We start from the raw sequence: 24,742 nt of genomic DNA, 5'->3' as shown, positions 1-24,742 counted from the left end.
TAGTCATGTATGGATGTGAGAGTTGGACCCTAAAGAAGGCTGACCCTAAAGAAGCATCAGAACTGATGCTTTCAAACTGTGGTGCTGGAGAAGACTCTATAGAGATTCCCTTGAACAGCAAGGAGATCAAACTAGTCAATATGAAAGGAAATCAACCGTGAATATTCACTGGAAGGACTGAAGCTGAACCTCCATTACTTTGGCCACTGAGGTGAAGAGCCAATTCATTGAAAAAGACCCTGATGCTGGGAAAGATTGAAGGCAGGAGGAGAAGGGGACAACAGAGGGTGAGATGGTTGGATGGCATCATCAACTCAATGGACATGAGTTTGAGCAAGCTCTGGGAGTTGGTGATGGACAGGGAGGACTGGCGTGCTGCAGTCGATGGGGTCGCAAAGAGTTGGACACAACTGAACAACAAATTTAGAGTACAAAATAGCACAAAGAAAATTTTAAAACTCAATGCATTATGATTTTAGACATAGAACTACATTAGTATCAATAAATAATACTACAATTTGTACAATAATAATACAGAATTAGCACATCTCCACCATATGCTTAGCACCTGAACTCTAGGCGAGGGTTGGCTTTTATCCAAGTGTTGAAAAAAATGTGCACCAGATCTCTAGCCTAGCTAGCTAATGACAAGATAGGAAAAATTAGCACATCCCCCTTCTGACTCCTAAATCTATAAAGATGCAAAAAAAAAAAATCAGTGTTTCATAATTTCAATGCTTTCATTTTCCTAGATCAGAAAGGAATGAAAGACAAAATAAGGAAGGAGCCACAGGAGAAAAATAAATCCAACCCTTCCTCCTATACTAGAACAAACAGTAAACTGAATTTGTTGAAGACCTGAGGGTTAAAGTGAAAACATTTCCAGGTATGTGATGCTCTATCGAGGGCTACAAGAAGATTCCAAATACTGTGAGCATGATTACAAAGCCAGGTACAGAGTGAACATTATTATCAAATCAGTGTAAATGTTCTAAGGAAGTTTTATCTTTTTTAAAGGGATGATTCTATGACTTTACTCATAAATAGGGGGAAAAATCACTCCTAATTCATCTTTCATGGAATTACACACACAATTTGCTTAAAGCAAGGCACAAGAGAACATAAAAGCAAACTTTTAAAACAGTTTTGTATATAAAAACATGACAGAAATCACCATCGTACTGTGTTCATCACTTGTTGTTTACATTTGGCAATTTGACTGCAACTGTATGTATTTTACAATGTGCACTTGGATGGCTACTCTTAATTTCATGTGAAATTCTCTTAAAGTTGAGATAGAAACACAACCCAAGTAGGCAAAGTATACAGTTTGCCTTTGTTGACGAGCTGGTTAAATATACAGAACACTGAGGGAATCCCATTATAATGCTATTTGGAGGTGGTACACACACTTAATTAATATGGCTTCAGCTGTGTCTGGGGTGTACTGGATTTTATAAATTAATATCACTTATCTTCAGGGGAAGTTAAATGAGCACCCTACTGAGTATTATCTAACAGTGATAATCAGTAATGACAGTTTAAAAAATTAATTAAACCAAAAACAGGCTCTAAAAAACTATCTGGATGCTTAGCTATTTTATAACACTGTAAGAGTGGAAACACACTTTTTACTGTTACAATGTTTTTCAATACTAACAGAGTAGTGATTTTTTTACATTTAAAACAAAAGGAAGATATGTAATTATTAGTCATTTTAAAACCTGAAAAGATGGAAAAACTATGTGTGATCATAAACACACATTCTTAGAATCCAGAAGGGAGAAGATATTTTCATGCAATCCAGGAGAATATTAAACAAATAAAGGTTTATTTTAATTATTGAATTAATTCTATTTCAACACATACCTGAAATAAAAAAAAAAACCACTCAAAATTATCAATCGCAATCTTGCACTACATTGAAGAGGAGGAAAAAAACCTAACAGTTAAAATAACCTGGCTTTTTAATTTATTACTAACCAAGCAACTTGCTGATTAAAAATAGAACTCCAGAGTCTGACTCCTGAATCCTGCCCAGCCCCTCACTTACTGGGTTACCCTAAGCAAACCCCTCAAATTTCCACAATAGCATCTTTGTTGAAGAACTGGTTACATTCACAGAAGACTTGAGGGAGTGCCATTATAATGCTATCTGGAGGAGGGACGCCATGCTTAATTAATATGGCTGCTGCTGCTGCTAAGTCACTTCAGTCGTGTCTGACTCTGTGTGACCCCATAAACGGCAGCCCACTAGGCTCCCCCGTCCCTGGGATTCTCCAGGCAAGAACACTGGAGTGGGTTGCCATTTCCTTCTCCAAAGCATGAAAGTGAAAAGTGAAAGTGAAAGTCGCTCAGTCGTGTCTGACTCCCAGCGACCCCATGGACTGCAGCCTACCAGGCTCCTCCGTCCATGGGATTTTCGAGGCAAGAGTACTGGAGTGGGGTGCCATCGCCTTCTCCGAATTAATATGGCAGTGAGCCATATTAATTAATAGAAATAGTTAATAGAAATAAAAGTACCTCTCACCTCTCAGCGTCAGGTTAAAAGGCAGACCACTCCATCTAAAGTAGTATATGAGCCCACTCACGTTCCCGTCTATCACAGCACACGGTTAATTTCCTTCATCTGTGCTGAGTATGACTTAAGAAAGCTTGTCATTTTCTTCTGTGTTGAACTCTGCCTCTCTCCCACTAAAATGTAAGTGCCGCGCTAGACAAATCTTCAGCTGTCTCAGCTGTGCTGGCCATTCTCAAGGACAGTCCTCAGGGATCTCCTGACTTGTATAAGCAACAGCACACTATGAAAATTATGGAGTGTCATTTCCAAGACTAGGTCACAAAAGACATTACAGCTTTTGTCTTGCTCCTTCTTGGATGACTCACTCTAGGATATGCCTGCTGCCAGATCACGACACTCAAGAAGACCTAGGGGAAGGCCCATGTGGCAAAGAACTGAGCTAACGAAGCTAGAGAAGCAGGGAGACATCCTGCCGACAGCCACGTGTGTGAGCCATCCCAGAAGCCCCAAACGTTCAGCTGATGAGAGCTCTAGCCAACATCTTCACTGCAACCTCATGAGACACGAAGCCACAACCACCCAGCCAAGCAACTTCCAAACTCCTGACCCGCAGAAACAATATGACATAATAAATGTTTGCTGATTTGGCTTAATTTGTTACACAGCAGCAGACAACTGATAGGCACCATTGTGTGTTTAGCCTACAAAATAGTAGCTGGCAGTCATACCTGAAGGTATGACTAAGCAATTACTGGATGATAAAATATACAAAAAATAGTGCCATCCCACAGATGATTACCACTTGGGGAAAAAAATAATACAGTAACAAATTACAAATAAAGGTAAAAAATACTGTAAACGTCCTCGAGTAAATTAGCAACAGATAGAGACCAGTGATTAATTCTGGGGTGGAGAAGGAACCTCAAAAGAGTCTTTGGAAAGGGATGCAAAGAACATCAGGTGAGGCTAAATCAGAATTACAGGAGATGGTGCATGTGAACAGCTAACGAGTCCCATGCTCTTTAAAATGCTAGTGACATCACTGTCACAGAGACATCTTTCTGGGGAGGAAAACTGGCCATTCACTGTTTCAAGTGGATAAGCTAAGCATCTCAGTCATAGGTACAATCTTATCACCTGGTAACAATTCCCACCAACCTACCAACTACTACACCCTACCTTCAATGCTCCTAAAATGGCCATTTCCCACTCTTAAATTGTATTACTGAAATTTATAAAAAGTTCTTTAACCAGAGGATCCTTTGAAAAGATGAAAATGTATCACCACCTCCCCAAAATTACTTACTTACAATGATTTGTTCACATTTAGATTTTATACAGTGTTTTAATATCATTAAGTGAGAAATACGCTTAACAGTTATAATCTTGAAATTCCTTTAAATTGCTTGAAAATAAGTTATGCCATGAAATTAAAAGACACTTGCTCCTTGGAAGAAAAGCCATGACAAAACTAGACAGGATATTCAAAAGCAGAGACATTACTTGGCCAACAAAAGTCCGTCTAGTCAAAGCTATGGTTTTTCCAGTAGTCATGTACAGATGTGAGAGTTGGACCATAAAGAAGGCTGAGCGTTGAAGAACTGATGCTTTTGAACTGTGGTGTTGGAGAAGACTCTTTGAGAGTTTCCTGGACTGCAAGGAAATACAAACAGTCCATCTTAAAGGAAATCAGTCCTGAATATTCATTGGAAGGACTGATGCTGAAGCTGAAGCTCCAATACTTTGACCACCTGATGCGAAGAGTCAACTCACTGGAAAGGACCCTGATGCTGGGAAAGACTGAAGGCAGGAGGATAAGGGGACAACAGAGGATGAGATGGTTGGATGGCATCACCAACTCGATGGACATGAGTTTGAGCAAACTCCGGGAGTTGGTGATGGACAGCCTGGCATGCTGCAGTCCATGGGTTCAAAGAGTCGGACAAGACTGAGCAACTGAACTGAACTGAATATGCAATATGTATTCCACAGCCAAGTGCCATATGCAGACTAGCCAGTGGAAATGCCCACATAGGAAAGAGGCTTTCTTTATCTGTGATAAAGTCACAGGCCCAAACCTACTGTTCCTATGTTTAGCTGGTCATTTGGTTTTTTGCCTTGCTTATGTGTATAATTTTTTTAAATACTAAATTTTACTTAAAGCTTAATTTAAAAGATTTAATCCTTTTCCCATTAAGTTCAATTATACCATGAATTCTACCACAGACCCCTTGGGGGACCATAGACCCCAGAGTAAGTGTCCCTGGTAGGTACGAATGGAAAAATAACATAAATAGTGGTGTAAAAGAGAGGAACTTAAGTTCTAATGCTTGCAATGAATCAATGGGAGGGATGAGATGACCCACAGTTGAGACTAACATGGAGAAATGCAATAGAAATGCTCAAGAAGAGCTGGAAGCCTTTGAAGGAAAAAGCTAACAGGAAAATAAAGTCTTCAAATAACCCCTAGGTTTCAAGTACTGCAACAAGGAAAGCAAACATTCAAAGATGACAGACTTTGAGTTCCAAAGGGCAAAGTAGGAGGGTTTTTGAAGGCTTCAGAAGTTGGGCGATACTGTCAGATTAGAAAAATACACGGCCCTGGACTGGGGGAGAAGCATACAGACGCATACTGAAGATGTGGACTCCTGAGGTTGTCTCCAGTCAGCAGAAAAGTGATTTGAACTATAATAACTTTAATGAAAATTAACTAGGAAACATAAATCAAACCAAGTGAACCGTATCTTAAGTCATCTTGCCTCTGCCCTCTGCCGCTACCACTGCTGCCCTATTTCAGGCCACCTGGACAACTGGTATAGCCTCCTAACTTGCTCCAGTGTCTCCACTGGCCCCTGCCCCTACCACTCCCCAAACTAATCTCTGCGCAGATCTTACTGAAATCCAAACCAAATCATGTCCCTCACTGCTGTACTTCAAACCTTTCAGCATCTGTAATCCCGCGGCTCAGAGGATGACACTCAAATATCTTACCATGGCTCAAAGGCCCACTTTGACCTTAATCTTACTTCCTCTTAAGAAAATCTCTTCGTGACCCCACCACCATTAGACTATATCATCTAGACATAATGAATAACCTAGAAACTTCTACACATGCACAAGATATTTCTTGTGCCTAGAACCTATCCATTTATCTGGATAATTTCAATTCAGGCTTCAGTTTGCACAACGTCTCATGCAGTAGCCTTTCTGACACCTCAAGACTGGATTAGATGCCCATACACCTAGCGCTTCCCCATTATATAGTATACCACATGTTAGTATATGTGTACCACTCTAAGTCAAAAAGACAGGACACTGAAAGTTGAACTCCTCAGGTCGGAAGATGCCCAATATGCTACTGGAGATCAGTGGAGAAATAACTCCAGAAAGAATGAAGTCAAAGCAAAAGCAACACCCAGTTGTTGATGTGACAGGTGATGGAAGTCAAGTCCGATGCTGTAAAGAGCAACATTGCATAGGAACCTGGAATGTTAGGTCCATGAATCAAGGCAAATTGGAAGTGGTCAAACAGGAGATGGCAAGAGTGAACGTCAACATTCTAGGACTCAACGAACTAAAATGGCCTGGAATGGGTGAATTTAACTCAGATGACCATTATATCTACTTCCATGGGCAAGAATCCCTTAGAAGAAATAGAGGAGCCATCATAGTCAACAAAAGAGTCCAAAATGCAGTACTTGGATGCCATCTCAAAAACGACAGAATTATCTCTGTTCGTTTCTAAGGCAAACCATTCAATATGATAGTACTCCAAGTCTATGCCCCGACCAGTAATGCTGAAGAAGCTGAAGGTGAACAGTTCAATGAAGACCTACAAGACCTTCTAGAACTAACACACAAAGAAGATGCCCTTTTCATTATAGGGGACTGGAATGCAAAAGTAGGAAGTCAGGAAATACCTGAAGTAATCAGCAAATTTGGCCTTGGAAACAGAATGAAACAGGGCAAAGGCTAATAGAGTTCTGCCAAGAGAATACACTGGTCATAGCAAACACCCTCTTCCAACAACACAAGACAAGACTCTACACGTGGACAACACCAGATGGTCAATGCCGAAATCAGATTGATGATATTCTTTGCAGCCAAAGATAGAGAAGCCCTATACAGTCAGCAAAAATAAGATCAGGAGCTGACTGTGGCTCAGATCATAAACTGCTTATTGCCAAATTCCGGTTCAAACTGAAGAAAGTAGGGAAAACCACTAGACTATTCAGGTATGATCTAAACCAAATCACTTATGATTATACAGTGGAAGTGACAAATAGATTCAAAGGATTAGATCCAAAAGAGTGTCTGAAGAACTATGGACAGAGATTTGTGACACTGTACAGGAGGCGGTGATCAAGACCATCCCAAACAAAAGAAATGGAAAAAGGCAAAATGGTTGTCTGAGAAGGCCTTACAAATAGCTGAGAAAAGAGAAGAGAAAGGCAAAGGAGAAAAGGAAAGATACATTCATCTGAATGCAGAGTTCCAAAGAATAGCAAGGAAAGATAAGAAAGCCTTCCTCAGAGATCAATGCAAAGAAATAGAGGAAAATAATAGAATGGAAAAGACTAGAGATCTCCTCAAGAAAATCAGAGATACCAAGGGAACATTTCATGCAAAGATCGGCACAATACAAGACAGAAATGGTATGGACCCAACAGAAGTGGAAGATACCAAGAACAGGTGGCAAGAATAAACAGAAAAATTATACAAAAAAGGCCATCAAGACCCAGATAACCACGATCGTGTGATCACTCACCTAGAGCCAGACATCCTGAAAAGCAAAGTCACGTGGCTCTTAGGAAGCATCGCTACAAACAAAGCTAGTGGAGGTGATGGAATTCCAGTGGAGCTCTTTCAAATCCTGAAAGATGATGCTGTGCAAGTGCTGCACTCAATATGCTAGCAAATTTGGAAAATTCAGCAGTGGCCACAGGACTGGAAAACATCAGTTTTCATTCCAATCCCAAAGAAAGGCAATGCCAAAGAATGCTCAAACTACTGCACAATTGTACTCATCTCACATGCTAGTAAAGTAATGCTCAAAATTCTCCAAGGCAGGCTTCAACAGTATGTGAACCGTGAACTTCCAGATGTTCAAGCTGGATTTAGAAAAGCCAGACGAACCAGAGATCAAATTGCCAACATCTGCTGCATCATTGAAAAAGCAAGAGAGTTCCAGAAAAACATCTATTTCTGCTTTCTTGACTATGCCAAAGCCTTTGACTGTGTGGATCACAAGAAACTGTGGAAAATTCTGAAAGAGATGGGAATACCAGACCACCTGATCTGCCTGCTGAGAAATCTGCATGCAGGTCAGGAAGCAACAATTAGAACTGGACACAGAACAACAGACTGGTTCCAAATCGGTAAAGGAATACGTCAAGTCTGTATATTGTCACCCTGCTTATTTAACTTATATGCAGAGTACATCATGAGAAATGCTGGACTGGAGGAAGCACAAGCTGGAATCAAGACTGCCAGGAGAAATATTAATAACCTCAGATATGCAGATGACACCACACTTATGGCAGAAAGCAAAGAGAAACTAACGAGCCTCTTGATGAAAGTGAAAGAGGAGAGTGAAAAAGCTGGCTTAAAACTCAAGATTCAAAAAAGAAAGATCATGGCATCTGGTCCCATCACTTCATGGCAAATAGATGAGGAAACAATGGAAACAGTGACAGACTTTATTTTCTTGGGCTCCAAAGTCACTGCAGATGGTTGACTGCAGCCATGACATTCAAAGACGCTTGCCCCTTGGAAGAAAAGTTATAACAACCTAGACAGCATATTACAAAGCAAAGACATTATTTGGCCAACAAAGGTCCGTCTAGCCAAAGCTATGGTTTTTCCAGTAGTCATGTATGGATGTGAGAGTTGGACTATAAAGAAAGTTTTTCGCTGAAGAATTGCTGCTTTTGAACTTTGGTGTTGGAGAAGATTCTTGAGAGTCCCTTAGACAGCAAGGAGATCCAACCAGTCCATTCTAAAAGAAATCAATCCTGAATATTCATTGGAAGGACTTATGCTGAAGCTGAAGCTCCAACATTTTGGCCACCTGATGTGAAGAACTGACTCATTTGAAAAGACCCTGATGCTGGGAAAGACTGAAGGCAAGAGGAGAAGGGGACAACAGAGGATGAGATTGTTGGATGGCATTACTGACTCAATGGACATGAGTTTTGTAAACTCCTGTTGTTGGTGATGGACAGGGAGGCCTGGCGTGCTGCAGTCCAAGAGGTCGCAAAGAGTTGGACATGACTGAGCGACTGAACTGAGTTGAACTGAATATTCCAAATATCTCAAAGTTATATTTATCCACATCTACTTAAAGTACAATTTCTAATTACATATATTCAAATATTATACTACTATATGCTTGAAAGGAAATATAAATTAGTTCTATAAATGTTACATTTTTTTCAAGACCTAGACCAATCATACCCAAAAATTACCTGAAGATATCAACAATTGCTTTCTACCTGCCAACCTGACATAGGCACTGTAATCCATTCCACTGATATCCACGAGTAAAATCATTAGAAAGAAAAAAAAAAATTACTACCACTCCTGCCAGTCTGTATTCCAACCTGTCCTTTGAAACAGCTGAAAAGTCACCTTCTCTATGAAGTTTTCTCCAAGACCAAAATTGACCTTACCATTCACCATTCCAGCCCACTTCAACTGCATACTGGTTTTGTACACAAGTTTTTTTCCTCACTGTTCCCAGAGGGCAGAGACATATTATTCATCTTTGCCATGTCTATAACAGTACCAAGCCCTCAATAAAGGCTCCATGAATTAATGGATAAAAGGATGAATAAACAAGTCTGCATACCTTACTGCATCTTAGCATACTCAGCTCTGAGAACTCTTGATCTTATTTCCAAGTTCCTACTGATTTGAGGAGGAGCTCTCTAAACCAGCCCATAAATATTTAAAAATCCAAGATAGCACTGAAGTGTTAACTACTGAAAATCTAAATACAGGAAGTGCTAATTAACTCATATTAATGTGCTCTGAAAGGCCCACCAAACTGAGTGAATAGCTGAAGTTTTTTACGACTTATTTTCAGGTATATTCAGTTGTCCCGCTGGTGCACCTCCTTTATTCCCTTATTGGTTGATTCTTGGCTGCGCTGGGCCTTCGCTGCTGTGTGCCAGCTTCTCAGTGCGGGGACTTCCCCTGCTGCAGAGCGCAGGCTCGAGGCCCGCAGGCTGCCCCTGGGACCTGGAATCCTCCCGGACGAAGGCTCAAACCCACTCCACTGCACTGGTAGAAGGATTCTTAACCACTGCACCACCGGGTAAGTTCCTGGTATATTGAATTTCCACAGACTATTTTGAATATATAATTTTGCAGGACAGCTGTGGAATATATTATGATACATTTTGCTTTATCATTTGTTTTTAACTTTAAAAGGAAAAATAAATTAATAAAAATGCAAAATAAACTTAAATTCAATACAGAAAGCTTTAAATCTTACTAGGCCCAATGGCAGCCCACTCCAATACTCTGGCCTGGAGAATCCCATGGATAGAGGAGCCTGGTGGGCTGCAGTCCATGGGGTCGAGAAGAGTTGGACACGACTAAGCGACTTCACTTTCACTTTTCACTTTCATGCACTGGAGAAGGAAATGGCAACCCACTCCAGTGTTCTTGCCTGGAGAATCCCAGGGACGGGGGGAGCCTGGTGGGCTGCCATCTATGGGGTCGCACAGAGTCGGACACGACTGAAGCGACTTAGCAACAGTAGCAGCAGGCCCATATGATAAAATTATTTTAAATTATTCTTTTCCATTGAACTTTAAAAAGAAAAAGTTAATGATTTAGGTTCCATGACCAGACTTCGGAGTTAGGCACAAATTCAGATAATCAAAATCATTTTATTTTCTTTCATAACTGTGATGTTTAATTTATATATATTCCACAAGACACCACACATCCAGGTAGGTACAGGCACAGCATGCTGCTACTGCTGCTAAGTCGCTTCAGTCGTGTCCGACTCTGTGCGACCCATAGACGGCAGCCCACCAGGCTCCCCCGTCCCTGGGACTCTCCAGGCAAGAACACTGGAGAGTTGCCATTTCCTTCTCCAATGCATGGAAGTGAAAAGGGAAAGTGAAGTCGCTCAGTTGTGTCCAACTCCTAGCGACTCCATGGACTGCAGGCTACCAGGCTCCTCCATCCATGGGATTTGCCAGGCAAGAGTACTGGAGTGGGTTGCCATTGCCTTCTCCACAGGCACAGCATGCAGGTAGACAAATCGGAGGCTGGGCAGGCACACTCGCCTGAGCTCTCAGCCTGCAGTGCCCAGCAGCAGAAGGAAAAACACCCGGGAACGCAGCAGAGTCAAGTACACCGAGCGGGTCTGCAGGCCCACGGAGCACAGGGGGAGCTTCTCACAGATCCCCCTGCATGCACGCCCAGACCACAAAACCACACGCAGTCTGGAGTCCCTTCCAGGAGGACCTGGGAGGGGCACCTAGAAAGCCTACCTGTACACCTGGGGGCAAGCTGCCACTGCTGCAAGATTGTGGTTTCCAGACAGAAGTTTTTCTATGTTCTTTGCAATTAAGAAAACATATCCTTTACCTGTTGCTATTTCTCAGTCACACACATCACTACTCCTTTGAGACGACTTTTCCAGTTTTGTTTACTTACTAGAAATACTCAAAACAGTTCATTTCTTATCACAGAAAACTCCTTAAATACAATATGTCTTTACTATTATAATTTCTTAGGATTAAGATCAATGGCTAGAATACAACTTTTCCTGGTCAGTTTCAAGGTCAGAAGACTCATTCCAATGACTGCAGGAGAAAAGCAGAAAATAAGGAAACACTTTCAGATTTTACACTGAGACAGGGACAGAGCTTAAGTGGCAGTGTAAGTCTCGTGGCAAAGATCATGCTCCCTGGGGCCAATCTGTCAGTTTTCCTGGCTGCTTCACATGACTTTACACAAGTTACTCGTACTCTCTCTTGCCTCAGTTTCTTCATCTTTGAAAAATGGAATAGTAACAAGGCCTACTCAGAGGCTTGTTGTGGAAACTAAATGTGTTCATAAAGCTAATATTTGGAATGCTACTTGGCACACAGCTAATAAACAGTCCTCATTATCACTTAACACACCTTTTTCCAAGCAGCAGCTGTTTTTTCACATTCCCTGAGTAAATTCTCCAGCAACTTACTTGACTCCTGCTTGCTGACTGAGAGACGTATATCAAGTTAGAGAAGCGGGGTCCTACCACGGAGGCCTATGTGCCACAGCAAAAAGCTTTAGGCTTGACCTATAGGTAAAGGTGCAACTACGCAGTTACAAACAGGGCAAAGTACTGTCAGGCATGCAATTCAGATAGGTCATTCTGGTTGCGGTGCACGAGGCTGGCTTTTTTTTTTTTCAGTTTTTTTTTTTTTCCCCGACATGGTGGACCTTAGTTCCCTGAACCAGGGATCAAACCCATGTGCTCTGCATGGCAAGTGCAGAGTCTTAACCACTGTACCACCAGGGAAGTACCCCCAAGAAGCTGGCTTCTTAGGAAGCAACAGAAAGTTGTGAGTCCTAACGAAACATTAGAAGGGTGAAGTTACCTTCTATGAAAATACAGGACAGAAATATGCTTAAGAGGGAAGTGACAAATTTAATTCAGGACACAAAGAGTTTCACATAAAAATGAGACATCGATCTGAAGGTATTCAATAGGCCAACGCATGGATGCCTCAGCTTGAGGAAAAGTCAAGACAGATACACACAGAGGTGATCACCCAAGCCAAGCACCAGAGACAAAGAAGAGAAGAGTGGCTGCAGGAGAGCAGGCTGAGAGATGACAACAGTCTACAAGATGTGTAAGGTTAAAGGCAGAGGAGACACACACACAGCAGAGACAGAGAAGGAACAGTCCAAGGGGTATGAAACCTATAAAGTGTGGGCCACAGAAGCCAAGTCTTTGTTCTTCAAAAGGGAAGGAGATAACTGTATCAGGCAGAGCAGAGAAATCCATTAAATGTGCAAAGACTAAAAAGTAATGAATATTACTGAGATAAAAAGGATCATTTCATAATGATAAATTGAAACAATACAAAATGTATATGCACTTAATTGCAGAGCTTCATAAAACATGAAGCAAAAGTTGAAAGAACTAAGAAGAAAAATTTAAGAATCCAAAATTACAGTTGGAGACTTCAACACTCCTCAGTAATTGTTAGAAAAAGCAACAGAAAATCAGAATATAGAAGACGTGAACAAAACTATCAACCACCTTGGCATATTTACTACTTATAGACCAATTCTAACACAAACAGAATACACATGGAGTATCCACCAAGACCGCCCACATTCTGGGGCAGAAAGCAAGCCTCAAACTGAAAAGACTGAAATCACACAAAGTACGAAACCACTGGTCACAAGGGACTTAAATTACAAATCAGCAACATAAAGATACCGGGAAATCCTCAAATATTTGAAACTTAAACAAGATATATCTAAATAATCAATGGGGAAAAGAAGAAATCAATAGGAAACTTAAAACTATTTCAAATATTCAGAAGATTAACAGCTAAAGTAGTTCTCAGAAGGAAATTTACAGCATAAAATTCTCATTGAAAAACTAAAGTTCTCAAATAAATTATTTAAGCTTCCACCCAAAGAAGCTGTTAAAAGAATAAAGCAAAAGTATAGAAATAATAAAGATAAAACAATTAAATGAAAATAAAAGAACAATAAAGAAAATGAGTGAGACCAAAAGCCAGTCCTCTGAAATAATCAATAAAACTGTAGACTATTCGGCGTCATGAAGCCCACTTAGTGGACTGGATCACCTTTCTTTTTTTTCATGGGATGGATAGGAGTAAAAGGAGTAGAAAGGAAGGGAAAGAAAAAGATCAGAGTTCATTAGGCTTTGTTGTTGTTGTTCCGTCGCTAAGTCGTGTCCGACTCTTTGCGACCCCATGGACTGCAGCATGCAGGCTTCCCTGTCCTTCACCATCTCCTGGAGTTTGCTCAAATTCATGTCTATTGAGCCAGTGATGCCATCTAACCTTCTCACCCCCTGTCATCCCCTTCTCCTCTCGCCTTCAATCTTTCCCAGCATCAGGGTCTTTTACAAAGAGTCGGCTCTTCGCATCAGGTGGCTAAAGTACTGGCGCTTCAGCGTCAGCGTCAGTCCTTCCAATGAATGTTTGGGGTTGATTTCCTTTAGGATGGGCTGGTTTGATCTGGTTTAACCATTACGCTTAGAAACATTAAATATAGGTTCCTAAAAACTTTTGTTTCAACAGAGAGAATCTGTGTTTGTTGTGCTGGGCTACAAACTAAAGTGTACTTCTTACTGTGGATCCTAGTCAAAGAAGCTTGAAAACCATTGCTGCAGGCCACACAAGGGATTACAATAGTAATGCTGGCTATAGTGAGATAAAAGGAGAGAGGAAGATCAGCAGGAGGACTGCACTTTAGACAAATGGTTCTGAAGGACAAGGGAGAAAAAAGCAGGTCAAAAATAACCCCTTCCCCACAAAAACACCCAGGGGACACTTTGATGGAAAACTTAGCATGGTGACACGCACATTCAATTTCATCCAGCTTACCTTTCACACTTGGCCCTGACTGTCCTCCTCCCAACCTTTTTGTCTCTACAAGGAAACCTTTCTTTTCAACCCAGGTATAAACAAAAGAGTGTTTTAAGCTAAATTACTTTTTTCACCTTTATATTACCCTAGCACCTTGAACAGCATTTTACACACAGCAGATGCCCAGATATTCATAGGACGAACACTGTTTAAAGTATATTAATTCTGCCTATGGACCTCAAGGCTACAGTAATACTCCGTTCTCTTAATCCAACAGTGTCCTATGAAATTTAATTCTGACAGTAATTTAAGAAACTACCTTGAAATGTGAAGTGCTTTTGCAGGCCTTTAACAAAAAGCAACCTAAGATTAGTTTCTAACATTAGTGTTTCCCAAGATGTCTCGACTAATGTTTTTAAAATATTGTTATTCAAACACATGACTACAGCAGACATCATTCCTATATGCCTTGTCCCAAGTCCTGCCCCAAAAAAGTCTATTCACATCAGGAAGTTCTATATTAAAGGCATACATGCAGCACATGTTGCAGTGGTGGGAAAGTTTAATTAGAAAACACATTGCTGCTACTGCTGCTGCTAAGTCGTTTCAGTCGTGTCTGACTCTGTGAGACCCCACAGACAGAAGCCCACCAGGCTCCCCGTCTCTGGGATTCTCCAGGCAAGAACACTGGAGTGGGTTGCCATTTCCTTCTCCGATGCATGAAAGTGAAAGGTGAAAGTGAAGTCGCTCAGTCATGTCCGACTCTTCACGACCCCATGGACTGCAGCCTACCAGGCTCCTCCATCCATGGGATTCTCCAGGCAAGAGTACTGGAGTGGGGTGCCACTGCCTTCTCCAAAACACACTGCTAGCACACATCAAACATCAGTGGCAAATGCTTCCATGTGCTGCAACTCATCAGAAACAGTTTAAAGAGCCCTCAAAGTATCCAGCTTTCCTTTCTCTCCTCAAATCTGTACACGATCTATCACACACACACCCCCTGTAAGACTCAACTGCAGATGAATCGGTCACACCACCCCTCTGTCCACACCGGGAAGTATCTTTTAAAGCTTGTAAATAGGGACAGAACTGAATGCAGCAGCTCAACATACTTGAGCTTAAATGAGATTCACCAAAACCCTAAGAGGAAAGCAGAAAAGGTATAAGATTAGTCCTGCTTTATGTGTAAGTGAACCATCTAAGAGATCTACCACGGTCACAGAGCAGAGAAGTGGTGAAGTTCTGTCTCCCAACGAGAAACTCCTGATTCCGCGTCCACTGCTCTTTCCACAGGGCAGCGTCAGCAGTGGCCAAGAAGGGGCTGACTCAGGATCTCCTGCTCAAGACAGCCATGCTTATTCTCTGGCCTCCAGAACCCTGGGCCAGCTGCCCAGACTAGCCTGCCTGCTCAAGCCTCCCCTGGGAGAGAAGGGGAACATGGAACCATCTAAGCTGAAGGCAGGCAACAGTCAGTGACCCAGGCAGGTGGTCGGAAAGGCTGAGAGCAGGTCCTTGTCAAAGCTGCTCCACCCTGTGGAGAGCCAAGATCCATCTCTGGAAAGCCTGTCAGGGCTATGCCAGGACCAGATGCAAGACAAACACAATACCAGGTTAGCAAAACCGAGACTCACTCTTTCATTTGTTCAACAAACTGATGAAAATGCTTAACATGTGCCAGACAACTTGTCTGGAAGTATTAATAACAACATACTGTCTCAGTCTTCAAAAGATTTAAACTAGTGAGAAAGACGGATCATAAATCATATACTGCTTTGACAAAAATATGCACAGGGTGTGGTAGAGCCCAAAAGTTCTGACCAAGGGACAAGGAGAAGGAGAAAGGTGAGGAAAAGAGGCGGGAGGGAGAAAGTCTTCCCTGAGAAGGAGCCCATTAACTAACAGAAAATCAAAGCACACTGGTTTCCAGCGCAGTAGGCTGCAGCCACTCTAGAACGTGGGGTAGACTGAGGGGTGGCAAAGCAAAAAAAATAAAAGAGTAACAAAACAAAGATAAGGGTGGGATCTGAATGAAAAGAGGGAAAAAAACATAGAGTGCCCATAAAATACGAACAAGCCTCAAGAATATCATCACACAGAAAGCACTCAGCAACAGAAGGAAGCAATGACACAGGCCACGACATGGATGCACCTTGAAAACACGATGTCCAGTGAAAGAACTCAGTCACGAAAGAGCAACCGATTCCATTTACATGCAATGTCCAGAAAATGCAAATTTACAGACAGAAAATAGACTGGCCATTGCCTAGGGCTAGGTGAGTTGGGAATAAATTGGGAGTGACTGTTTATAGGTATGAGGTTTCTTTTTAGGTGATGAAAATGTTCTAAAATTGATTGTGGTGATGGTTTTACAGTTCTGCAAATATATTAATACTAAAAAACCACTGAACTGTCCATTTTAAATAGGTGAACTACATGCTATATGAATTATATCTCAATGAGGCTTTACAAATATACCACTGTAAATTCTCATAAAAGATCACACATAATAATCGCACATGGTTTTACTATCGGCCTTAAGAAATCATCTGAAAGCTAAGTCAGCACAGCAAGCGTGTGGGTTTGGAGCAAGGAGGAACAGGACTTCAGCCACAGCTACACCACTGCCAGCCGTGCACATGCGGGCGAGCCACCTACTTCAGTTGCCTGAGCCCCGCTGCGCTCAGCACTAAATAAGGACATCACCCACCTGGCAGGGTGAGAAGCTATACCCAAAATCTGCATTACTGCTCAATATTACCACCGTTTCTGAATATTATCCTATTAAAAAAATGTTATCCAGAGAAGCTTATATAAATATCCTTTCCTTAGATTCTACCAGAGAAGTAAAATGTAGAATTCTAATTCAGTTTTTTAAATCGTGCATGTCCAGATCTATGTCTCATTCATCTTTGTATGCCCCCTGAACCACGTGCCTAAGATGGTACTTTGGATAGCGAGGTGCTGAAGTTTTTGAGTGCTCACTGTATTTTAGGTACTGTTTCACATTTGACATAAAGTGAAGCTGAATTCAAATCCTCGTTATCAGAGTGCTGTGTTTGGCCCTTTATCATGCTTCTGTATTATTTATGTTATTGTTTATCTGGGTCTTGTCATCCTTTACCAATAACCTAGTGTTACATTCAAAAATATATTTCTCAGAAAAATTTATTTGAATATATAAAAATCTATAATGGTTCTATGAAGTTTTAAGTACTTATAAGAGCTTATTATTTTCAGCATGCACAATACAGGGTAAGGCATATCTAGTTCTCTCGTTTTTAAACAAACCTTTAAGAATATATCAGTGATGTTTTAGTCTGGCTTACTTTAATTAGTAACTACGTATTTTTGAAAAGCTGACATGTCTTTAACTATTTTTTGTACCTCTTTTTGCAGTGTGCAATTCATCCCCAAAGAAAGAGAAATGATTTGAATGATTCCAAGTTGACTAACAACTTGTGATTAAACAAAAATTTTAAATGAACATATTGACTAGTCCCTTTTATTTTCAAAAGCAACAATATATTTCACCAGTTCAATCTTTACTTTAGCACAATAAAGAGTCCATTTTCAAAACATGCAGTTTGTAGCAATCTTAAAGGTGTTAGTGGAGCACACCATCAACATAAGAGGGTTAGTTAAGATTTATAACAAAGGAAACCTCAAGGATCATCTTACCATATCATCTGTCAGTGTCCTGATATTCAAATGCTGCAAATGAAAGAAATCAATCATATCAGTAATTTATAACAGCTTTTTTTAATTTTAGTTAATAGAGTACATTTAAAATTCTACTAAATTAATTAACTAAATTAGAATTTAGTAAATCACTACAAACTGGAAACTACAAAGTTGAATATAATTAAATTCCTGAGAGTCTAATAAAAATGCATTATATATTGTTTTAATCACTTTCTCAAAAAGATGGACAAAAGTTACCTTGAATGTGATTAGTCTCCTAAAATTTCTTGGCTTTGTAAACCTCACAAACTAGAAACCTCACTGTGGTACAATAAATATATTCTCCCAAATAACAGTATTAGTTACCATTAAGTATACAGACTTAGATGGCAATGGATGTAGGAATTTAGATAAGATTTTCAGAAAATTTTTCAAATGATAAAAGTGAAACTTTAAATCTGCCATTAGCATGCAGCATAATAGATAATGAAGTACTTTGCTAGCTTAATTAACTTAAACAATTCCAATAGCAGAGAAGAGAGTACTGGAATGACTATTTGCATCTTTAACATCAGTTTGATTTATCACCAGTGGTGACAGTAGACACTTTTCAATTTCATTGCTACTTCTTTGAGAACCCTTTTGCTGATTTCCTTGCTAGACAAACACTAGGCCACTTTAGAAAGTGAATAAATTGGTTTCCTGCAAAGTAGAGTTCAAGAGCAAAATTAAGCATTTGGGGGAAAAACAATCCAAGTTTTTATAAATTCTGGAGTTGGGGGAGATTTGTACTCAAGTAGCTGAAGTCAGTTTTCACTTCTCCTTATTATTCATTGTAGCGTTAGACCTTTAAAATGGTAGAGAAAGGATCGAGCACCATTTCCTAAGGAGGAAATGAGGTCAAGTCTACGATTAGTATAAAAGGACATAGGTTAGCAGTGAACATCTAATCCTGGAGCTAGAAATGGCAACCCACTCCAGTATTCTCGCCTGGAAAATCCCATGGACAGAGGAGCCTGGTCGGTTACAGTCCATGAGGTAGCAAAGAGTTGGACACGACTGACCAACTAACACTTCATCATCTAATGGAATAAGTGGCACGTAGGTAAACTCAACATTTATCGACAGAATGAAATTTATCATTCACACTTGTACATAGTGGAATTCACTGTTACACTCATGAATCTATTCTCAATGACAATCCAGATTGAAAATCTGTACAGCATAAATCACTACCCTAGACTCTTCTCCCTTTCAGAGATGCTCTTCCTCATAGAGCAGGAGAAACGGGGATGGAAGGGGCCCAGCATGAGCTGAGTGTACACCAGAGAGAACGTAGCAGGACAGGTGAGCACGCCACTAGGCTCCAGACTGAACTGCCGGATCAGCAGACTACATACTCTCAACTAGGAGCAAACTAGCAGTAATACTGGATTAATGAAAGAGTAATGTTGAAGCCTGGGCTGTAGAATTTAGTTAATCACTACAAACTTCAGCACTGAAATTAACAAGTACACACAGGGGCCCGTGAGAGCGGGAGTGGCCCTGAGGCGCGAAGAGGCCAGTCTCGGCCCAGAGACTGGGACTAGAATTAAACCTAGGTCCACCTTGCTCCTGAGTTTGCAGAGAAAGGAGCAGAGGCAAGCCTGTGTGGGGTCCCCTCCTCTAACTGCCAGCTGTGTGTGTGCCCTCCCGCCAGCAGAGGCTTCCAGCACTTGGTTAACCACGTGTGTGTGTCATCAGTAGCTTCAGTTGTGTCCGACTCTTTGCGATCCTATGGACCACAGCCCGCCGGGCTTCTCTGTGCATTAGATTCTCCAGGCAAGAACGCTGGAGTGGGCTGCCATGCTCTCCTGCAGGGGATCTTCCCATAGGAGGAATCCAACCCATGTCTTTTATGTCTCCTGCATTGGCAGCAGGGTTCTTTACAACTAGCGCCACCTGGTTAAACACACAGCTCTCTTATTCTCCAACTAGAAGTATCAGCCCAATCGCAACTCACATCACACCTGAAATGGATCATTTCAAGTTCATCTGAGAAGAAAAAAGGAATAGAGCCAACTTCTGATACACAGCATTCTAAGCGGCCTAAGGCTTGAAAAGGGAGACTAATGAAAAAGCATCATGCTGAAGTCCTACTTGGGAGAGTATGTCTTAAGACAGTGAAAAACTGTTACTGACACAAATGAATAATCCCAAAATGCCAGTTTGAGTTGTCTGAGGAAAATGCCATAAAGTGATGTTAAAGGAGAGAGAAAAAACAACAGAAGCATACAAACAATTTTAAGAGAAACGAGACTAGAACCTATGCAAGATTTATGAACTAAAAACAGCACAGAAAATGTAGAGAATATAGGTTACACGATGTAAAATTCAGAACATGTAAATAAACAAGAGGAATATTTTTATCTACCTTCAAAGACCTAAAAATAGGACAGCCTTTTAAACTAGAGTTGGACTCATAACTTTCAGAAAAATAGTCGCTCTTGAGTAGAAACAAGACACATAAGGATTCATTTTTGGGTAATAGTTTTTTTTAATGTCGTTAAACTACTTCATTGAGGGTCTAGCAACTCAATCAATTTGTTAAATGCTTGGCCTGTTCTTCAGAAACTATACAAGCATGCATGTAAGTCCAATTACAAACTACATTATTATAGACAATCTTTCACAAAAAAGAACATGTGATGTATTACAACAGAATTGTAAGGCTTACACAGAAAAGTGAGAAAAGTCAAAGCATGGGAAGGGGTAGCTTAACAGTCTGAGAGACGAGCAAGAAGTTCAGGTCGGGTTCACAATTCCGTCTCTCCTGGAACACACTGATCTATCCGTTCTCCCTCCAGCAGAAGCCAATAGGCACAACGGCAGCAAGTTCCAGGGCCCATGGCAGGACGAGAGATGCTGACTTAAAGAAAACGCATCTGAAAGTGTTGGTTGCTACATCAAAACAGTAAAGATAGAATAAGCTCTACTTCAAGATTCAGCTTACAGCAAACAGAGATTATATAGCTATTTGTTCAGCCAACACGCAATCTAAAACAAACCACTAAAGACAAACTAGCTCTAAAAAAATCTGAGTAGATAGAAAGGTGAGTAATTTCTCCTAAAAACTTAATTGTCTAATCACAGTCCATTTCAAACATGATAGGGGGTGGGGGAGGAGAAATACTAAATATTTAGTGAAAAAAAGTACAGGTTAGATCAAGCGGCATCTTTTGTAGGATCTCTGAAAATCAATTATTAATTCAAATTTATTATAAAATTTAGGTTATGTCAAAGTCCTACCTGTTTAGATTACAGACTTCTAAAAAAAGTTGAGACAGAATGACATAGAAGCCTCAGATAACTGTGGAGTTCTGGCCTTGCTTCTGTAGATACAAAACTATAAGGGTGACACCCTTAATTTAAAAAAAAAAAAACTTTACTATATTATTGGTCTTATACTAGTACATAAAATACTGTTTAAATGTCTGGTTAACCAAGACACTTAAAGAAATGAAGAAGTATTTCTGTTTCATAGCTACCAGCATGCCCCTGACTACGTTGTCTGGTGGCGAAAACAGGAATGGCCCCATCAATCCAGTTTATGAGCAGAATTTGCTGACATCCACACCAGAAAGGAAACAGAAACATAAAACCACTAGTAAATGAAATCAAATAGGAACACTTTTAAAAATAACAACCTGATAGCAACATTAGGGTTGTATCTGCGGCAGTGGGGGAATAAAGTTAAAAGCACAGAATGTTAGACCTATTAAAGCATTTACACCTAGATGTGGCTTTATGACCTTTAGTTCCATTATCTGGCCTATGATTCTATAAGTGTCAATGCTTTATAACCATGGGATAAAAACAAAAGTGGTGATAATATCAAAATACCAATAACTCTGAAACCAGGACCACTGGTAACTGGTTAAGGTGTGGTACTTGCACACTGGGAGTCTCTTCCTCAGCAAAACCTCACCCATCTTTCTGCGGTCTGATGTATCTCAAATTGCTAATTCTATTTCTCCCTAAAAAGCAAGCAGCTCTGCATATAGACAGGCCTTCTACTAACGACAGCTCCTAGGATGAATGGTCAACAGGATCACTCTGAAATTGAAAGACAAAACAAGTCTTTAAATATTTTTCTTCAAAAGAACATAAGAATCAAAAAGCTGGGGCGGGGCGGGGTGAGGACACAGAAACACAGAACACAGGCTTCTATATTCCCATTTAAGCAAGGCATCAAAACCTTTATTGAAGACAGCACATGCTGTCAAAAACCAGATCTACAGCTTTCAGAGTACTGTGCAAAACGCTGTCAATATCAAGAGGTATGAAGAACAGTCCTTCTCCCACCAACTTAGTTAACAAGTAACAAAGACCAAATAAATTATATAATACAAAGCAACATACAAACCTCTGAGGTTCATATGCAATGAGAAAAAGATTCTAAACTGTAGCCCAAGCCTCTTAGCAAATTTTACCTTTTCTTTCATTGGTTGGCACTTGTGGGTTAGCAGGGAGCAAGGGATCTGTCTACTGATGTCCTCAGACACATGAAGGCCCACCAGGCATCAAGCTAGCAGGCTCGGATCACTGTCAGCAGAGTCAGAGCGTGGAAATATTTCAGAACAATTGCAACAAGCTGTTGCAATTAGTTCTATTAAGTTTATACCGCTTACTTGGCTCATTATGAGAAATTACCAACAAGAGGAAAACTGTAAGACTGAAGTCTTCAAACACAAGTGACTCAGACCCAATTCTGATCAACTCGACCGTCCAGACCAGCTGGTTTTCAGCTTGTTAGTGTGCACAAGAAACACACCAAGACTTGCTTTGTAAAAGCAGGTGACAGGCCTCAGCTTCTGAAGGTCCTGGTACAGCAGGTCTAGGGTGGGGCCTGGGATCCTGCACACTTTGGGGCCCAAGAGAACTCTGCTGCAGTGAGCCCAGGACCCCACTCCACCACCATCAGCATTAAACATCCCCGGGACGGCATCCAGACCAACACCGGTCCCACGGCCCATTTAAAACCCATGTCCCTGAAACAAACAAACAGAAGGCTGCAGAGAAGAAGCAGATGATTTCAGAGAAGTGAGAGACAGGGAGTCAGTAGTTGGGGACAGTCCCTGAAGGCACCCATTAGCACTGATTTAAGGGAATTCAACAATCTCTGGGTGCAGGATGAACTGCCAATTGCATTGTTTATTCAAATGCTTAATCTCTTTCTAAGGTAATATTCAGTCTCATAAGCATATATTTAGTACCTAAGTATCAAAGATTGTTTATTATATCAAACCACAACATGACACTATTTGCTTGATAAAATGAGTGACAGGTTCTGACCAACACAACAAAGTTACACCTTGAGGGCAAAGGGCCCGACTCAACCCTCTCTTAATCACAATCTGCTCAAATTTTTTTTTTTAAGTCCAGATTATTCCCTTCCACTAAAGCAGTAATGAATATGTATTTTAACCTAGTAACATTTCTGGCCCACACACACACCTGTCTTTATTTTGATATCAATGCTAATTATAAAGAGTATAGAAATGGGAAACGCTACCACTAGCAACCGTGACACTAGACACACCTGTGGATAAATCTAAGGGTCATCTCCCAGGAACCACACGATACACCTGGAAAATACTGTTCTTCAAGGGCTCCAATATCTCAGAAGGGTTCAAAAATAACACTGACGCTTCCCCAGCCCTGAGGACTAGAGCAGAGCTGGCTCTTCGATACTACAAAGTAAAGCTTTTTTCAGTCGCCTCACTGTTCATGTGGTCATTTTTGTAGTTTGAGGTAGAAGAAAGTGAGTGAGGTGATGTTAGAACAAGTGAGAAGCAGAAAAAGCTCACCAGCACCTTCATCTGTTCCTTTACTCAAAACTGTAATCCTGCCTATTTCAGGACAATAAACACCTGTCCATTGTCCATTATCTATGGCTTCAGCACTCCTACCCTCTAGGAAGCCAGACCTGCCTTCTCCATAACTCCTTCTTTATAAAAGACCATCTTTCAGGAGGAGGCATCATTCAACCATTTACACATGTGAAAAGAAAAGATTCATTTCTAAGAGGGCACAAGGTTTTCAAAAGGATCAAAAGTCTGCCACGTAACTGCGAGAAAACAACTACCTCTCCAGAAAAAGCAATTCTCAAATCGCTGCTTGGCACTCTCACCTGGATTACACATCACAGGGGCTGAACACCTTACAAGTCATGTTTTATTCTAGCAGAATTCTAGTGTTCCTCTTCCTTCAAAGGGAAAACCTAATGACTAATCCTAGGAACACAGGTTTCGTATCTATTTTAAGATATTCTCTTCAGCTGTTCCAATTTCTTTCACCTAAACTGCCCAATCAGAAACTCTTCTCTAATGGGTCCAGGAAAAGACAATTCACACCCCTGAGCCCCTTTACAAGTAAGTCGTGTTCCAGGTCATGAGAACCGAAAACCTTTTTCATCACCCGAAGAAGGCTGGGTATTGGCTGTAGGAAGATTTTAAATGGTCCCAGAGATTCCAGCATCAGCCTGAAGCTTATCCAACTACTAGGTTATTTTTGAGACTGCCTCATCTCTTAGATGTCACGCATAAGACACAAAGTTAGACTGGATATTCCTGAGGCTCATATGGTACCAAGCATCAGTGCATCTATTATTTGAGAAGGATTTTGTTTGTTTACATTCTAGCATCACCATAAAGAAAATAAATTTGGTTAAACCTTAGAGAACAATTTTGGTGAAATAAATCCAATGTTCAAACTAAGAATTCTACTAGTAATTATTCTTTAACCTAGTAATTCTATTTCTAGAATCTACAGAAAGAATAAGAAATACAATCAAGTATTCTTATATACAAACATATATATATATCACTACACTGTTATTTTAGATAACCAGAATTGCAATCAACCTAAAACTCAGAATATGGGAAACAGTAAATAGATTACAGTTCTGCCATAGGGA

The 24,742-nt window shown here is 40.7% G+C and overlaps 1 protein-coding gene across 1 annotated transcript in view; it reads right to left on the bottom strand.

Moving 5' to 3' along the window:
* Nucleotides 1-24,742, bottom strand: part of DIAPH3 (diaphanous related formin 3) — a 561,965-nt gene that overhangs the window by 514,499 nt on the left and 22,724 nt on the right. Inside the window, 1 exon segment of the mRNA XM_070380219.1 lies at nucleotides 17,782-17,814. Within this exon segment, the coding sequence (XP_070236320.1) occupies nucleotides 17,782-17,814 (33 nt within the window).

This window comes from Bos mutus, chromosome 12 (genome assembly GCF_027580195.1).
Source record: "Bos mutus isolate GX-2022 chromosome 12, NWIPB_WYAK_1.1, whole genome shotgun sequence".
NCBI lineage: Eukaryota > Metazoa > Chordata > Mammalia > Artiodactyla > Bovidae > Bos > Bos mutus.
Note: the sequence above shows the minus strand (reverse complement) of the source record. Positions and strands in the feature narration are given on the sequence as shown.